The 20,366-nt window shown below is 30.8% G+C and overlaps 2 protein-coding genes across 2 annotated transcripts; one reads left to right on the plus strand and one right to left on the minus strand.

Annotated features, from left to right (window-relative positions):
• The first annotated feature begins 5,254 nt into the window (after window positions 1–5,254).
• On the plus strand, window positions 5,255–7,719 carry LOC123300085. The gene is made up of 2 exons (XM_044882559.1): window positions 5,255–5,664; window positions 6,830–7,719. The coding sequence occupies exons 1-2, from the start codon at window positions 5,311–5,313 to the stop codon at window positions 7,463–7,465; spliced, it is 990 nt and encodes a 329-aa protein (XP_044738494.1). The 5' UTR covers window positions 5,255–5,310; the 3' UTR covers window positions 7,466–7,719.
• Window positions 5,522–8,359, minus strand: LOC123300082 (putative nuclease HARBI1). The gene is made up of 2 exons (XM_044882557.1): window positions 7,772–8,359; window positions 5,522–6,611 (listed from the first exon to the last, which is right to left on the minus strand). The coding sequence occupies exons 1-2, from the start codon at window positions 8,234–8,236 to the stop codon at window positions 5,823–5,825; spliced, it is 1,254 nt and encodes a 417-aa protein (XP_044738492.1). The 5' UTR covers window positions 8,237–8,359; the 3' UTR covers window positions 5,522–5,822.
• Window positions 8,360–20,366: the final 12,007 nt, after the last annotated feature.

Consider the following 20,366-nt stretch of genomic DNA (forward strand, 5'->3'; position numbering starts at 1 on the left):
TTCTATGAACTCGGTTTGCTCACACTGTAAGGCATTAAAATACAAAAACGAAGCCAATGGATTGTGTTGCGCAAATGGTAAAGTGAAATTGATACCATTGGATCCACCACCAGAACCATTGTACTCATTGGTTTCAGGAATAGGAACAGATTCTATACACTTTTTGACACATATCCAACAATATAACAATTGCTTTCAAATGACTTCATTTGGGGCAACAAATGTAGTTCGGGAAAATTTTATGCCAACTTTCAAGGTATGTATTATAGCAGTTACTCATAATTATTTTAGCGAACAAAATTTTCTGTCACCAAAGTTAAGATGTGTCACTAATCTTCAATTTCTTAATCATTACGAAATATATCACTTAGTCATCATATTATATGGTGATTCAGTTTCAGTGACACTTTTTATATTTTATATTTGATAGATATTAGTTAAAACTAAATATATACTTTTTAAGATCAAATATTATTTAAGTTTGATCACTGACAATCCATTAATTTATACCACACCATAATATTTTTTTTTTTTATTTACAGATACAAGGGCAAATATATCACAGAGCAGGTTCACTGTTACCAGTGTCAGATAGCGACAACAAATTCCTGCAAATTTATTTTATGGGCAATTCACCACAAGACATTGATCTGCGTTGTGCACATAACAATTTAGAAAAGAGGTCTATTGTAGAACAATTACAAACTTTATTTCATCAACACAATCAATTGATTATATTGTTTAAAACTGCCCTGGATCTGATGCCATCCGATAATCACAAAATTGTAATCAGAGCAGATAAAACACCTGCAGGTCAACATACAAGACGTTTTAATGCACCAACTATTGATGAAGTTGCTATCGTTGTAGTTGGAGAAAACTTGGAATCCCGTGATATTGTTTTACATCGTCGGAATGATCAATTACAACGTATAAAGGAAACACACCGCTCATATGATGCACTGCAATATCCCATTATATTTTGGCAAGGTGAAGATGGCTACGATTTCTCAATAAAAATGATAAATCCCATTACAGGTAACTAAAATATTAGTTTAGCTATGGCGATAATATCTCAGTCATTATATTATGTATTTTAATTTTATATTTGAATGTTATTAAAACAAAATCTATTTACAGGTTCTGAAACCAACAAAAAAGTCAGTTCAATGAACTATTATTCATACCGCCTAATGATTCGGGAAAATGAAGATAATCACATATTGAAATGTCGGCGATTATATCACAAATATGTTGTTGACATGTATGTTAAAATTGAAACGGAGAGATTAACATTCATCAGGTTGAATCAAACCAAACTCCGATCTGAAGAGTATATTCACCTTCGAGATGCGATTAATACTGATGGAAATGCACAGAATGTCGGTCGGATGACTATTCTTCCAGCAACATACATCGGAAGTCCTCGGCATATGCACAAATATGCTCAAGATGCCATGTCGTATGTTCGTCATTATGGTACAGCAGATTTGTTCATCACATTTACATGCAATCCGCAATGGATAGAAATCAAGCAGGAGTAATTCTCTGGACAATCACCCATTGATCGTCATGATATTACAGCCACGGTCTTTAGACAAAAGTTGAAATCTTTAATGGATTTCATCGTAAAACATAATGTGTTTGTTGAGACACGCTGTTGGATGTATTCTGTGGAGTGGCAGAAACGAGGATTGCCACATGCACACATTTTGATTTGGTTGGTTGAAAAGATAAGGCCAAATGAAGTTGATGCAGTGATATCAGCTGAAATCCCTAATGTACAAGTAGATCCTGGATTGCATGAGGTAGTTATCAAAAACATGATACATGGTCCCTGTGGAACTCTTAATCAAAATTCACCGTGTATGATGGATGGTAAATGTTCAAAACGATATCCACGGACATTAATATCGGAAACAATTACTGGTAATGACGGTTATCTATTGTATCGTCGCAAATCGACAGCAGACAATGGAAAATCAACAATTGTCAAATTAAATCAACAAGATATTGAAATAGATAATCGTTGGATTGTTCCATATTCACCCATTTTATCAAAGACATTCAAAGCACACATCAACGTTGAATCTTGCCATTCAGTGAAATCTATTAAATTCATTTGCAAATATGTAACCAAAGGGATACGGCTGTGATTGGAATTGGTGCAGAGAATTCCAATGATGAAGTTACCCAGTACCAAATGGGCCGCTATGTCAGTAGTAATGAAGCAGTTTGGCGAATATTTTCTTTTCCTATTCATGAGAGACACCCTTCTGTTGTTCACTTAGCTGTGCATTTAGAAAATGGACAAAGAGTGTATTTTACAGCACAGAACGCAGTACAAAGAGCTGCTCAGCCACCATCTACTACATTAACCAGTTTTTTTGAGACATGCCAAAACGATTATTTCGCACAAACATTGCTATATTCTAAAATGCCAAAATATTATACCTGGAATCAATCCTCAAGGAGATTTATACGACGGAAACAAGGAAAACCAGTTCCAGGATATACAGATGTATATTCCACCGATGCGATTGGCCGGATTTATTCAGTACATCCAAGCAATGATGAATGTTTTTATTTACGACTGCTATTAGTCAATGTACGTGGCCCAACATCATTCCAACAGTTACGAACTGTTGATGGTGAATTGTGTGGATCCTACAGGGAAGCCTGTCAACGTTTGCAATTGCTTGAAAATGACGCTCATTGGGATCAAACTCTCAATGATGCTGTAATATCATCACACGCTCATCAAATACGAACATTGTTTTCTATAATCATATCTACATGCTTCCCATCAAACCCAATTGATTTGTGGATCAAGTACAAAGATTATATGTGTGATGATATTTTGTATCAAATACGGAATAGAATGGGAAATCCAAATATACAAATCAATGAAGAAATTTACAATGAAGCATTGATTTCAATTGAGGACATGTGCTTGATAATGTCAAACAAACTATTAATTCAATTAGGCCTGACCGCGCCCAATCGTCCAATGCATGACGCTATTAACCAAGAGTTGCATCGAGAAAGACTGTATGATCTCAACGCTTTGAAAGAATTAATTCAAACAAATCTTCCACTGTTAAATGAACAACAGAAGTATGTATTTGAAACTCTTATGAAAGTAACAAATGATGAAACTGGAGGGATTTACTTCTTAGATGCACCTGGTGGTACAGGAAAAACTTTTTTGATTTCATTAATATTAGCAACAATTCGCTCACAAAATAAAATTGCACTTGCACTCGCTTCGTCGGAAATCGCAGCAACTTTGCTTGAAGGTGGTAGAACAGCCCATTCAGCACTAAAATTGCCATTAAATATGCAAAGCAATGAAACTCCAACCTGCAACGTTTCGAAGAACTCTGCAATGGCAAAGGTTTTGCAGCAATGTAAATTGATTGTTTGGGATGAATGCACGATGGCACATAAAAAATCTTTGGAGGCTTAAGACAGAACCTTAAAAGATCTACGGAGTAATAATAACCGATTTGGTGGTGCAATGATTTTATTAGCAGGAGATTTTCGTCAAACATTGCCAGTGATTCTACGATCAACGCCAGCTGATGAACTCAATGCATGTCTAAAGTCCTCCAATTTGTGGAAACATGTCAAAGTACTTCATTTAAGCAAGAATATGCGTGTCGAGTTGCAAAATGACCAATCTGGAAACATATTCTCTAAATAACTCATTGACATTGGTAATGGCAAATTTCCTATAGACATGTTGACTGGCTGCATTAACTTTCCTCAAAGTTTTTGTCAGTTAACTCGATCAAAAGATGAACTTATTCAGAAGGTGTTTCCAGATGTTTCTCAAAATTACAGAAACCATGATTGGTTGAGCGAACGAGCTATACTGGCTGCAAAAAACATAGATGTAAATGAATTAAATTTCAAAGTTCAAGAACAAATTACAGGCGAATTGAGGATATATAAATCAGTTGATTCGGCTACTAATCAAGATGATGTAGTCAACTATCCACCCTAATTTTTAAACTCGCTGGATTTGCCAGGATTTCCACCTCACAATCTTCAATTAAAGGTTGGATCGGTAGTTATAATGTTGCGAAATATCAACCAACCGCGTCTTTGCAACGGTACACGGTTAGCGATAAAAAAATTACTAAACAATGTGATAGAAGCAACTATACTCAAAGGAAAGTATAAAGGAGAAGATGTTCTCATACCGCGCATCCCAATGATTCCGACCGATGTGCCATTTGAGTTTAAACGACTACAGTTTCCAGTGCGGCTTGCTTTTGCTATGACTATAAACAAGTCCCAGGGGCAATCATTAAGTGTTTTTGGTATTAATCTTGAAAATCCATGTTTCTCACATGGTCAATTGTATGTTGCCTGTTCCCGTGTTGGAAAACCATCAGATTTGTTTATCTATGCGCCAGGTAATCAAACAAAAAACATCGTATACCACAAAGCACTACAATGATAATAATAATAATTATGATTCACATGATAAACAATAAAGCGATTACTTACTTTTAAATCCTTATATATGTTTTATTTAATTATTTTTTATTCACAACGCCCTATCACCAGGGTGACGGTACTGCCACATTACAAATCTTTTTGACAGGACGAAGTCTGTCGGGTCAGCTAGTGTTAATATATATATATATATATATATATATATATATTTTTTTTTTTTATAACTAAATAATAATATTTATATATTAATATATATATATATATTTTTACAGCAAACTTGAAGAAGATAATGTATATTCAAATATTACGTAAGTAAAAAAAATAATAAAATGTTGAAAAAAATAATCTAATTTTTTTTATCTTAAAGGCTAATTTACATTTGTCACTTTTGATGATCATCTTGGAGGAATCATCGAAAGTGACAAGTGTAAATTGCCTTTCATTGTGATTTCATCCAAAGTGTACACTAAAGATGAAGGATGAAATATTTCGACCCCCGACCAACTTTTGATGAAAGAGTCGTTCCTCAAAGCGATGATTCATCGAGAGTGAGGGCCCAATGACAAATGTAAACACTTTGTTTATTACGTTTGTTCACTTAAATAAGAAATATTTTTTAAATACTTTTATATTCAATATTAATATTTATAAAAAATATTATTTATTTATTTATATATATTTATATTATATAATTATTAAATAATATCTATAGATAAAAAAAATAAATCTATAGAATATATTATTATAATTATTAAATTTAATTTTTTTTTCACGCCAGTCGATTGTTTTGGGTTTTGGTAGTTTTATTTGATTTAAATATTGTGCATACCTATCATCGTGGTAATGTCATTCAAGTGGCAAGATAAACACATGGAACTATTTCTAGAAACTTACCAGCGGTATGAGTGCTTGTGGAATAATAAATGCAGTGATTACAGCAAAACTAACCTACGGGAAAAAGCGTACTCCTCAATGCTGGCCGATTTAAATTTGCCTGGATTAACTGTACTCGACATCAAGGCAAAAATAAAAACTATTAGAACACGTTATGGGGCAGAACTTTGCAAGATAAAAAATTCAGAAAGAAGTGGAGCTAGTGCTGATGACGTTTATGAGCCCCGACTATTCTGGTTTAAACTTGCAGACGTGTTTCTACGCAACATATGCACTCCAAAAGCCAGTTCTTCAAACTTGAAGGTGAGTACTCTCAAATACATATACTTACGTAATTATTTCTTTTTCTCAAAATGATGTATGATTAATTTTTGCTAATAAAAATTCACAAACCAAATGACAAATCAATTTCAAAGCCAAAAATAAGATGTTTATTTATTTTTTTTTAAATTTGTTGATTACTAAATCATTTTCAATTGCCATGGTACAATGTGTGTTGTGACAAAACATTCAGCATAATAATTTCGTACTTCTCCTGCTGCCCTGCTGTAGTTATTTGAAGCACCATGGGATATTTCCTCAAGACCACTGTGTGGATGTTGGGTAGCGGTACCTGGTTGAACCCTTCCTTCTTCCCAGTTTTCAATATCCAGCATATCTCTCCGGATATATGGGTGTATGGGAGTTGAAGTCTTTCGCAACCAGTTGTGAAGAGCGCATGTAGTTTTCACCACTTGTTCCGTTGTTTGTATGGAGAGTGGAATAGGTTTCTCAAAGATTCTAAATTTCGACACAAGTATGCCGAATGTGTTTTCCACAACGCGACGGGCCCTTGAAAGTCTGTAATTGAATATTTTTTGTTTTTCGGTTAGCGGACCACATCTGGAATATGGTTTTAAAATATTGGTTCTCAATGGGAAGGCATCGTCAGCGACGAAAATTCCTTGTTCCGGTATATTTAGTGAATTCTTTTGCAAGGCCTCATTAAAAGTTGATTTCGCAAATACTGCAGCGTCATTTACTCTTCCATTGGTTCCCACATCGATGTATATGAAATTGTAATTGGCATCAACAATTGCGAATAGTATCGTACTGAAATCTTTCTTGTAATTAAAATACTGTGAACCAGTTTTTGGAGGGCACCTGATGGTGACGTGCTTACCGTCCATAGCCCCACACACATTTGGGAAATTCCACAAAGTTTCGTAGTCTCGCATCACATTTTCCCAGCTTTCAACTGTGTTAGGCACCTGTAACAAGCAATAATTATTAGACAGTGTACATTATTCTATTTTACCTGTAACAAGCAATAATTATTAGACAGTGTACATTATTCTATTTTACCTGTAACAAGCAATAATTATTAGACAGTGTACATTATTCTATTTTTAGAGCTTTGTATTTGTGTCAACTTTCAATTGCTTTCGGGAACGATTGATTTCATGTAATTTCATGTTCTTTGTTTCAGGAGTTAGAATCGACGATAAAGGGCATTTCTGGAAAAGCAACCGATGATAGCCAACATTTGGGACAACATGAACAGGAAACTGAGCAAACAGCACACATTCAGGACACTGAGGCAACATCTCCAAATATGATTGCAACGTCTTCGGCGGAAATTAGGAATACTCCAAAAAACACAAAGGGGAGTAAACGTTCCCTCAGTACTACCGTTTCAGGGGTTCAGGACGCAATAAAACAATTGAAGACACTATCGGAAGAAAATAAGCAGGATCTGAACGAATTCGACGTGTTTTGTGAAAGCCTTGCTATACAGTTGAAAAAAATGCCCTTAGATAGGGCTCTTATCTGTCAAGGACAGCTACAGAAAGTGATGACACAAGAACGACTCTTCCAACTCACATCACATCCTCAGTCTCACTCATCCATGTCGTCCAGGTCACCTGCTGATTATCAACAGTCGATAGCAACTTCAGGCCGGTACTCTGCGATGTCATCAACGCAAAGCAGCACACATTCACGGCAGTCACAAAACGATTACTACCAATCTACCGAAAAAGATGACGATTATGAAAACAGTGATGTTTTGTCCGATGCCATTTCTTCAGCGGGAATAATAGTTGATGATTTAATGGATTTATAATAAATTATCTTACGTTATTTTATAGAAATAAAAAATATTTTCAAAATTACTTGAAACTTTGTATACTATAAACTTTTTATTCTACCGGCAGACAGCTTTTGCTATTGCTGGTATTAAATACTTTTTCTCCTACTGTTTTAAAGTTCAATTATTGTTTTTTTTTTTTAAGTAATGTTCTTCTTTTTCTTTTTTTGTACCCCATCTATTTCTTATGTAAATAAAGTATGTGTTTCATTCATTCATTCAACTTTTTATTCTGTTAACCTATGAATTAATTAAACTACAAGATATTAAATTTCTACTTACCATTATAAAATCTGCCAAACAGTTGTATATAGCCCTGCATACCTCAGGCAAAAACCGTGAAAATGTGCTTCTTGGAATTCTGTACAGTGCACTTAAGGTACCTATATTATCTCCAGTCGCTAGATATCGTAGCGTCATTTGCAGTTTTATTTTAGGGCTTAAAGCTTCTCGGAACCAAGTATCTTTTTTTCTTATCAACGGAGTTACTTTGTCTAGAAGATATGCGAATTGCTCCTCGTTCATTCTTAAATGATTTCTATACACCTCAGGATTTTCCTTTGCCCATTCTCTTAACAGGGTTGACGAAGCTCCCAGATTTGTCCTCCTTGAAACCCATGGCTTCACCCACCAACGTCTTTGAACACGTTTTCGTGATATAATAGCATTCAATTCATGCAGCAGTCCACGTGAAATTAAGGCAATGCCACTGCGTATAATTTTTTGATTTCTTCTTGAACGAGACATCACTTTTCACAGACCAGTGAAACCAGCAAACTGTAGAAAATATGTAAACGAGGATGATCACCCTGGATGATTTCACTCTGAGTGATTCACTTTGGATGTACCTCAAAAGTGATATAATGTAAACCCTACTTAATAGCAATTCTATTCATGAGGAAGCGGTCGGGCTAATGGGAATTGGTGAAGAAATTCTAAGGAGTATGGACTTCCTTCCATACTCCATACTAAACAGATTGCAGAACAAAAGTATGGCATATTATGAAATATAAAAAAAAAAATAAAATGAGGATGCTAAATGGTATAAAAAAAAAAACATCAAAAAGTATGTAAAAATTAATCTTGTTTTTATTTTAATATATGCATTTTATTTTACAAATTATCATTAACCATTAAGGGAAAAGTGTTTTAAAGCGTGTTTTCATTAAAACTAATTTTTTTTTAAATTTACAGTGATACCAATAAAGTTATTGGGGCATCCTCATGTAAATATATATTATTCGCTTTGTAACCTTACTAACATTTAATTTTTATTTTTTTTTTTTTGGTTTTGCAACTAACGTTAATTAAAAATTAAATAATATTATAGAAATAATAAATTTTTAATAATATTATAGAAATTATAAATTTTTAATAATATTATAAATATACCGAAAATGGCTAAGGATTATTGATTTATGGATTTACGGATATAAAATTATTTTTAATATTTTGTTTTATTATAGTATTCCGATACTATAATAAATGGATTAGTTCTGTTATCTTGTTAAATTCATAAACACAGAACAAGCGCGATTACAAATTATATCAAAATCCATAAAAAACTTCAGTAATATCGAGCATCGACTACTTGCCACTCAAGTTTACTTTTCTTTACAAACAAAAATCACCGACCATGTAGATAACATTATCCAATCAGTGCAATTGGCATTACTTCATTGCTAAAGTACTTGTGACTAACGACTCACAAAAGAAACAAAAAATAATAATTTCACAGCCAATCCGCGCAGAACGCGTTAATAAAATTAGACATGTAGAACTTAACAACACTGAAAACGGGAACGCATACGATTACCAATTCGCTGTAGATAATGATATGTAATAATAGACAAAGATGAAGTGACTCGACAAATAAACGAGATGTTAGAAAAACTTTTGTATTTGCAATTTTTTCACATAACCTCAAAATTTAGGTGAAAAATTCAAAAAACCAAGTTTTTGGTTTTTTATTTATATCTTTTTCAAAAAAAAATTTTTTTTCTACGAAATTTGTTGAAAACTTACCTTATTATGTCCCAAATACACTGTAATTTATTTGATTAAAAATATTTATTTTTTCGCTTCATTTTAACTTAATATCAAAAAAGCACCCTAATTTTCAATCGAAAATTCTGACGTCAAAATATCAGCTTTTTTCAAAAAGTTTGGGGGATTTTTGTTCGTTGAAAAATCTACTTTCTGATGGTGTATAAAAAAATATACATTAAGTACTATAGGAAATATTCTTAGAAAATACAAAAAATTGAAAAAACCTCAAATTCGAAAATTTTTTGTTTAATCATTATGTACAATTTTGAGATATTTATTAAAATTTACACTTTAATTACTCAAAAAACGTAAGATTTCATGTTTTATTAATAAACGAAAAAATTGCAAATTAAAATATACTTCTATAATTAACAAACAAATAAGTTAATAAAGTTAATATTTAATAAGACATCTACAATATTTTGAAAAAGTTGTAGAATGTTCTTTAAATAATATTTGTAGATGCCTATTTGTTGCTGTTTTAAGATAATTTATATACCTGAGTGACCTTCGGTGAATTTAAGCCCATTGTAAGTTATTTCATTGGGAAGTGGGGACGCACCTAGGAGGGTCTGGGCCTTACTACATACCTGCTATTTCGTAGCAGCTGTTTTTATCTAACGAGAAAAACAAGGACAAAATAATTAAAAGTTTAATGAAAAGATTACAGTCACAAGGATTTTCCTGTAAACAAGTTGAAGAAGATGCAGATGCCGACATAACTAAGACCTCGATAGAAGTTGTCAGAGATACTAATAAAACTGTTATAGTTGTGGGTCAAGATATTGATCTTTTGGTTCTTTTAAATCAATTAAATTCAAATAATCATGACATTTATTTTCTCAAACCAGGCTCTGGAAATGGAAAGGATCTATTTTTCACGTCTAATAGTTTCAAACATGAATCCTTCAAAAATGTTGTTGCATTTCTGCATTGTTTTTCTGGTTGCGATACAACATCTGGATTTGCCGGAAAAGGAAAGAAAAGTATCGTTAATTCTATATTAGACGCGAAAAATTTGTCAAATTTGGCCAATGTTTTTTACAAAAAAGATGAAAGTAAAGAAAATATAAAAAAAAATGGATTTCAATTTTTTGCATTTTCTAAGAATATTTCTTATAGTAATGTAAATTTTTTTTTTTTTTTTACACCATCAGAAAGTAGATATTTCAACGAACAAAAAGCCCCAAAACTTTTGGAAAAAAGATATTTTGACGTCAGAATTTTCGATTGAAAATTAGGGTGCTCTTTTGATATTAAGTTAAAATGAAGCGAAAAAATAAATATTTTTAATCAAATAAATTACAGTGAATTTGGGACATAATAAGGTAAGTTTTCACTAAATTTCGTAGAAAAAAAAATTTTTTTGAAAAAGATATAAATAAAAAACCAAAAACTTGGTTTTTTGAATTTTTCACCTAAATTTTGAGGTTATGTGAAAAAATTGCAAATACAAAAGTTGTAGATCTTTTTATTGCCTACAACTTTGCTATTTAACTTTTTTCCATAGGACTTGTAGTTTTGACGGAAATCAAGAAAAACTATTTTTTACTCTTAAAAACTCACCCCCTCCCACTTCCCGAACTCGGATCGACCGTAATTTATTTTTCCTTTCATTTTGATCATATCCCCTTCTTTTTCTAATGGGTTTCATCCTACTGTAATTTTTTTTGGTTTCAAAAATTATCTACCCTGGTCTAACTTAACAAATCTGAATGTAATTACTCCACGATAGAGAAAGAATTACTAGCCATTGTATGGGCATGTAAAACTTTCAGACCCTACTTGTATGGAAGCAAATTTAGAATTTTAACAGATCACAAACCTCTAAAATGGGTTCATTCCCTCAAAGAACCTAATTCGAAATTAACTAGATGGATGATTAAAATCTCCGAGTATGATTTTTCTATCGATTACAAACCTGGTAAACAAAATACCAATGCAGATGCATTATCTCGCATACAACTAAATAACAACGAAACTCACTCTGTTGATGCTGAAATATCTACTCAACATTCAGCCGATGAAAACCTCTATAAAGGCATACCTATAGCAGAAAGAGCCTTAAATGAATTCAACAATCAAATAATATTTAAAAAAACCATCAGTAACAAACATTCTAATCTTTCATTTTTTCTAAATACTAGAAAACGACAAGTATTTGAAAATCCCCACTTTAAAAACGAATTAATCACGAATATTATCAAACAATACTTTTCGCCTAATAAAGTAAACGCTGTCTACACAGACAACGAAACTTTTTCTACAATAACAAACATTCATAAAGAATACTTTCAAAATTATAAAATAATACGTTGCACTAAAATACTTGAAGACATTGAAAATATCGACGAACAATCCCAACTCATAAAAGACTATCTATATCACGATATATCTATACACAGAGGTATCGATGAGACATTACAACACTTAAAGAGACGATATTATTTCGATAATATGAAACAAAAAATAACGACATACATAAATTCGCGTGAAGTTTGTGCTCAAGCAAAATATGAAAGACATCCCCTAAAACTTAAACAAAATCAAACCGAACAAGCAACAAGGCCCTTCGAAATACTACATACAGACCTTTTCTTTGTTGAAAAATCTATCTACTTATCTATCATAGATAAATTTTCTAAATTTCTTGAACTAATACCCTTGCCATCTAAATATGGTATAGAAGTATTAAAAGGACTTAGACAATACCTAGCTAGACACGGAATACCATCTAAAATATTTCATGAGCCTGGATTAGAATTCGAAAACATTAATTTTAAAGAATTCTTGCACATCTACCAAATTACGAACCATACTACTTGTGCTAGAACATCACAAGGAAACGCACCAATTGAAAGATCTCACTCTTCAATTGTAGAAGCATTAAAAGTACTACGAGTTAAGAAAGAAAACTTATCTCAAGACGAAATGGTCACATTAGCCGTCCTGACCTATAACAATTCAATTCATTCTGCTACTAAATTAACTCCTTTCGAAGTAATCAATGGTATAAGAGAAAACTCGTTAATTGAACCTAAGACTAATAAAGCCCTTAACGATTACAATTCCCATCATCTAAATGAATCAAAACTAATTCAAGATTTAATAAAACAAAATAACCAAAATTTACTCAAAAGAATCGAAAAGAAAAACGAAATAACCCACCTACACCAGTAGAAGGACAAACAACCTACGTAAAAGTTAACCAAAGAAATTCTAAGTTACTACCAACCTTTAACAAAGTTAAAGCACAAAAGGATAAAAAGTTAGCCTTTACAACCAATAATAATAGGAAGTATCATAAATTGAAAATTAAAACGCGAAAATCTTCTTTGCAGGTTCGCAATGGCGACCAGCCAACAAATAGAATTTCATGACTTGACGCATACACAAGGACTACTAGCACTTAACTTAGGAAAAACCCTGGTAACCACCAAATACAATAATCTTATCCAGATAGTATGCTCAAAATCTATTAGATAAAGTTTACTCAGTTAAAATAAATCACCGACATACCCGTGAATTAATAGACGGATAAGGTAGTGTAATTAAAAAAATTACCGGAAATATGGAAAATGACGACGCTCTAGAAATAAACAAACAGATACGCAATTTACAAGACAATTCCCTTTTGACTCGAGACTCAATTAACAATCAATATAAACTAAACTCTCAAATGATCCAACGTTTCTCGAACATCACTAAATTCATAAACACAGAACAAGCGCGATTACAAATTATATCAAAATCTATAAATAACTTCAGTAATATCGAGCATCGACTACTTGCCACTCAAGTTTACTTTTCTTTACAAACCCAAATCACCGACCATGTAGATAACATTATCCAATCAGTGCAATTGGCACAACTTGGCTTGTTATCAAAACACATTTTAAATAAAAATGAATTATCACTTGTTAAAAGCAAACTCCCACAAATCATTCAAAATTATAATGACCAACAAATTTATGAAATCCTAGAATTAAAAGCGTATTTCAATAACACTAACCTAATTTTTGCTGAACAAATCCCACAAATGACCAATGAATCATACACAACCTACAGACTAAGACCTCTACTCACAAATCATAGTACAATAATTATCCCAAAATCCAACTACCTGCTCCTTAATCAAAAACAATATTCATTCGTAACCAAACCTTGCAAGCAGATAGAACAACTCCATATGTGTAAACAATTACAATTACAAAATAACTCAATTAATACTTGCGAAGTAAAAATCCTACAAAACGAACCAGCGCAATGCACGTTACATCACACTGTCGAAACAAATTTCATAGAAGAAATCGAAAGTAACCACATAATTGCTTACGTTAATAAACCTATAAATATTAAAAAATACAACCTGCGGAAAAAATATCACCAAATTTACTGGAAAACTGTATATCCATTACAACAAATGTATGGTTATTATTAATGGTATAATTTATGGAACCATCTCATCAAGTATTTCTACTTATAAATTGGAACAAATAATCTACAACAACATGGAAATAACGCAATTATCCAACGATTCTACACTGGATGTATTAAACTTAAAAACTCTAGAAAACACAAATGAACTGGAACTCATCAAATATCAACATTATACTCATATTTCTACAAATATTATTATCTTAATTATTTTTCTTATTTCAACATTTATTTTTAGTTATATTAAAAATTATAAAAATAGAAAGAATCGTGCTAGAATTATCGAAAAGATAAAATATACGCCTTCAGCACCCCAAGAGCCTGTGGAGCTTACACAAAAAGCCCCAATAACTTTTCTGTTCAAAGCTCCATCTTAAGGAGGGAGGAGTTATATATCCTAGTTCACCTATATTATTAATTAGTATACTTATATAAAAGATATCAAGGACGTTATAAACAAATATGCCATGACGTATTTTATCCACATCATTTAGAAACAGCTTTCTAAAAACATCCCTATTAAAAACTGCATTCCAATCTATACGATACTTTCTAAAACATACCAAAATTTAGTATATAAGCCATCGTTAGATTGTAGCGCCATAGATTGTAGCGAACTAGCGATAGAATTATAAGTTGTATAATTGTTATTGAATTTAAATTAAAATAAGTTTTAACATTGTAACATTTAAAAGATGTTGTCATTGACAGTTTTTATGATAATGTAACAATACTTCATGATATTAGCATTGCCATTAGTGGATTTTGTGGCATACCATTTGTTTCAGATCCTTTTTTTGATATTGTTGATGTTCCCGATCATTAAAAATTGTTTTGATCAAGCTATTAACTATCATTGTTTTGATCATAACTTGTTTGTTTATAATGAAGTTAATGTACCTGAAACGTTTACGTTGTAATCTGGCCAACAATTAATAGTATGCACTGAAATTGAAAGTGCTCTTCCTTATTTGTTTCAGTCTGAATTGCAATTAAATATCATTACTTTTTAAATACATAACGTCAATATTTTTGAATAGCTCTGATTATTAATAGGGGAAGGTGGGGGGTAAGACGGGGTAGCGAGGTAAGATGAGGTATCATCAAAACTGATGATACAATGTAGCTAGAAATGTTTTCCAGTGTTGACATTGTGATTTTGTTTTTTTAAATTTTAAGAAGTTAGATCTAATTTTTGACGTAGATAGATAAATAAGGCTTCGAAAAAAAACAAAACGCATATTTTGGCCTCAATTTCAGCTATACATAAAAAATATATGATTTTAAGCTTATTTTTTGACATTAATTTTGAATTTTGATATTTAAATTATGAAATGTTTTTTGATATTTAAATTAGGAAAATTTCATTTAATATTTATCTTTTAGTAAATTATATGATAAATTTTTGTCAATAATACATTTGGAAAATCAAAACATTATAAACTTGGTCTTCAAGAATTTCATCTTGAAGATTTTCGTCATAGTGCCCATTTTTCAAATTTAGATCAGATAAAAATGAAAATAATGAAATAAAAACTCTTAAAAAAACCTAAAAGATTAACATTTCATAATTTAAATATGAAAATTCAAAATTAATGTCAAAAAATGAGATTAAAATCATATATTTTTTATGTGTAGCTGAAATTGAGGCCAAAATATGCGTTTTGTTTTTTTCGAAGCCTTATCTATCGAAAACGGTGAGGTTTAGCAAAAAATACTTACGAGTCCAAAGTATTTAGAATGGCCCAAAATAAAATGGCATGTAGTTTTCAAATCAAATTTTTAACCAAAACCACAAAATAATCTTCATTTTCGTCAATTACGAATTTTTGGCAAAAAAAAGTTTTTTTTTTTCAAACGCTTATATATCAAAGAGGATCAGATTAAGTGAAAATTGGCAAGAGTACAAAAATGCTTAAAATAGTCTAATTTATAATATCTAAGAACTTTTATATTAAATTTCTGACTCGAACCACGAAATAATCTTTATTTTCGCTAAAAACGAATTTTCGGAAAAAATCCGCAATTTTTTTTTTTTCAATTGCTTATATCTCGAAAACGTTGAGGTTAAGTAAAAAATGTGTATCCAAAAATGTTTAAAATTGTCCAAACTATAAAATCCAATCGTTTTTTTTAAATGTTTAATAAAGACAACATGGTGCCCGGGAGTAGGGAACTTCTGCCCCGCCGCATGGGCGTAAATCAAAAAATCACAAGTACTCACCTATATGATATTTTTCAGTACACTCAGACAAACATTTTTCACCGGCTCCCATAAAAATCTACTGACGAGCAGAGAATTCCTCAGTTAGGCGGTTTTTTTGGTTTCATTTCCTCGATTAATAGATCTCGTCGAAATAAAAATATAATTTTAATGTTTAACTCAATTGAAAAAACATTAGGCCGAATTCTGTTTTTCGAAATATGAATTTTCATTGTAGATAGCCCGTATGGGCTAAAAGAAAAGCTTTAATACCAATAATGCTGAAACATCGTGAAAAATGCAAAATAACATATATTAAGTATGATCAGTTTATAGTGGAAAACTTCCCAATTCCTCGAGGATAACGGAAGTACTTGCCAGTGCTAAGAAGCGGGTCAAGGAAATTGAAACAACGGCCGAAAACAACGCCAAACGACATGTTGCGGGAAAGAAAACCAACTAGCCTCCTAGAACTCCCTTACACAATAGCAACCAGCGGAAATAAGTGTATTAAAATGTTTCTTTTGGAACTGCGATGGTATAAGCCATTTTTTTTTAAATATAGATCAAAAACAACAAATTAAATTTCGATGAATGTTTTCGTCGATGAAGGAATTCGTTTTTGTTAAAAAATTTGATGAACTTTTGTTGGCACATTTATGGTTTCTTGTATGCATCGCTAATGAATTTTCATTGTTAATTTTTTATTGTTAATCATTCTTCTCAAATTTATGTTGCTAATTTAAATTCTATCAAACTTTTATTTTTTGTTAAGCATTTTTCTTAAATTTTATTGTTAATCTAAATTCTGTGAAATCGTTTGCGATGATTCATAAAAATATTTGATAAGATACCAACTCCTGTAATGCCTTCGGGCTAAATACATATTTATTATTATTATTATTATACATATAATTAAAACTCGGGAAAATTCGGTAAATATATATTTTAACAAATATTTTATTTGATATAAAAACAATTGCCACTTGAAAAAACATTTTCAAGTGGCAATTGTTTTTCCCAGTATGAATTCGTTTGCGTTTCAATAAAAAATTATAGTTTTACCACAGTTCTCACATAAATGTAATTTTTCTGTTGTAAATTAAATTTTTTATTCACTTATAATTAGTTTTTTTAGCTTTTAACTTCTCATCCTTAATAAACATCGTATTAATACACAAAAATTTAATCTTCCTTTTTTTATAAATTTTCTTTTAATTTTAACACTGAACACTGTAAAACTTATTGTAGGGGTACGCCATTTATAGGGTTTTACCACAGTTTTGATTTCAGAAGAATACTAATTAATTATCGATTAATTACATCAATAATTGTTAATTCTATGTTCCACAAAATAATAATTATATAAAAAATATATCTAACAAAACGTTTTAAATTTATAATTTTTGGGCGGAAACAACATATGTTACCAACATAATCTTCGATAATATTTCATTGTATAATATCAACGATTTCTCTAGCATAATTAGATGCTTGACCATTGATGTTAGTGCTAAAGTTGGATCCCTACAAACACCTTTGTATTATGTAGTCGAATATACGCAATAAAAAATAACTATTTACTTTTCTTTATAATTGAACATTCACTTAACACAGTAATGTTTGATATGTAGCTTCTACGTGACTTGTATGTTTCTAGTACAAGTACACAGTACACTATAAAATACAAGAATTGAAAAAAGATTTCTAAGCTTTTTACTGTCGCAAACTGTAAACTTAACTTGTATTCTGTGTTCAAAAAAAAATTTTTTTTTGTTTGTAATCTAATACTACCAACAATATTTCCATAATTTTCACTTACATCACCCACCCCCCCCCCTTCTTGAAAATTCATTCAAAATCATCGTCGATTTAACCCGCGAAACAGAAATTCATGATTACTTTTGGAAAATTGGTACTTTTTTTCATATATGTAAAATAGCGCACAATCACAAAATTGAAGATATTCTTTTAAGAAATTTTTAAATAAACAATATAAAAACTAAAAAAACACTGAATATTATTTGCGTTCAAAAATACTTTTTCAAAATTTAATAATACCTTATAATTCCATCCTCCCTGAAAATTTCTTCAAACCATAGAAGATTTAAATGACGAAAGAGAAATATTACAATAATTTTCACTTTCATCACCCCGAAAAAGCGAAAAAGAAATTTAAAATTTCTTTTGGAGAATTACTAAATTTTTTGATGTATGTAAAATAGCGTACATTCAGAAAATGAAGACATTCAATTAAGAAATTATTAAACAAACAACATAAAAAACTAATAAAACATCGTTGGAATGTTATCCGAGGTAAAAATTTTTTTTTGAAATTTAATAATACCTTATATATCCATCACCCTCCCTTAAAATTTCTTCAAACCATGGACGATTTAAACGGCGAAGCAGAAATTTATAATTGCTAGACGAACTTTTTTTTTTTTAATTTATATGGTGAAATATTTAAATCGCACAATTGCTTTTTTCTCCACCAAATACAAAATTAAAGAAAAGAATTCTAATCTTTTTAACATTCGCAAACTGCAAACACTAATTAATTGTATTCTGCTTTCAAAAATATTTTTTTGAAATTTAATGGTACCAACAATATTTCAATAATTTTCACTTTCATCACCCATCCCCTTGGAAATTTATTCAAAACCATCGTCGATTTAAACGGCGAAAAAGAAGTTTTATATTGCTTTTAGAAAATTGCAAAATTTTGTGATTGAAGACATTATAAAAAACTAATAAAACATCGTTGGAATGTTATCTGTGTTGAAAAATACTTTATTGAAATTTAATAATACCTTATTACCCATCACCCTCCCTGAAAATTTCTTCAAACCATCGACGATTTAAATTGGCGAAACAGAAATTCATAATTGCTTAACGAACTTATTTTATTTATATGGTGAAATATTTAAATCCCCAAAATCGCACAATTTCTTTTTTCTTATACATTTTAATTCAAAGAACTGTTTTTCTTCATTTAGAAAATCCAATATAACACAATAATAATTTTCCTTCAGTATGAATCCGTTTACGTTTCAATAAAATAAAAGTTTCTATATGGAGCCAACATAAATAGGCACACATCACTCTCACTGAATATTTCCTTCTAAACCATCGATGAAAATAAAACCGATAAAACTTCCATGAAAATTTTCTAAACATGTTAGCTTTTTTTACTTTCGCAAAAAAAAATTGATTTTATATAACTAACTTAATGAGTTCGTGAAAAACTTTCTCTTTTCTGATATATTCTCGTCGAAAAAAAACAATTTTAATACGTTTTACTCCATTGAAAAAACATTACATGCCAAAACTGTGGTGAAATGGTTAAATATTTAAATCGCTAAAATTGCTGCTTTTCATATTTATATTTTAATTCAAACAAATGTTTTTTTCTCCAATTTGAAAATTCGGTAAATACATTAAAATGTTTTTTTTTCCAGTATGAATTCATTTTAGTTTTACTACAGTTCTTACATAAATATATTTTTTCTGTCGTAAATTTGTTTTATTCACTTATAATTAGTTTTTTAGCTTTTAAATTATCGTCCTTGATAAACAGGAATAAACATCGTATTAATTCACACAATTTTTATTTTCCTTTTTTTTTACAAATTTTCATTTTTAAATATTTTAAACTTTCTTTCAATTTAAACACTGAACACTTTTGTATTGTGTAGCCCGATGCACCATAAAAATTATCTTTTAAATTGAACATTAATTCACTTTACTGTGTTTGTGATACGAGCTTCCACGTCATACAAGGTGACGTGGCTTAAATGTTTCTAAAACAACTGAAGTATGTATACGTACCATAGAGGTAATATAAAATAGAGGTGTAAAAGCATAGGAAACGTAATAAGTGAATGATTGAACGCCAAAAAAAACTGAAAAAAGAGACCGTTTTCCTTCTTTGTCTCGCAACCTGCCAACGCATGAATATTTTGAATTATTATATAAACACGTGCATGTCTGTGTATTTAGAATATACGGAACCTAGAACTTCTCAAAGCTTCTTAAAAAACTATTGTGTTTATTCTACTATGTTATTATCTTCAGTGTTGGATTTAGGCCTAGACCCGTGAGGCCCGGGCCTAGGGCGGCAGAATTTGAAGGGCGGCAAAATTTATGAAATACCAAAATTTTAGAGTCAAAAAAGTAAAGACAATC

Source organism: Chrysoperla carnea, chromosome 5 (genome assembly GCF_905475395.1).
Source record: "Chrysoperla carnea chromosome 5, inChrCarn1.1, whole genome shotgun sequence".
Taxonomy (NCBI): domain Eukaryota; kingdom Metazoa; phylum Arthropoda; class Insecta; order Neuroptera; family Chrysopidae; genus Chrysoperla; species Chrysoperla carnea.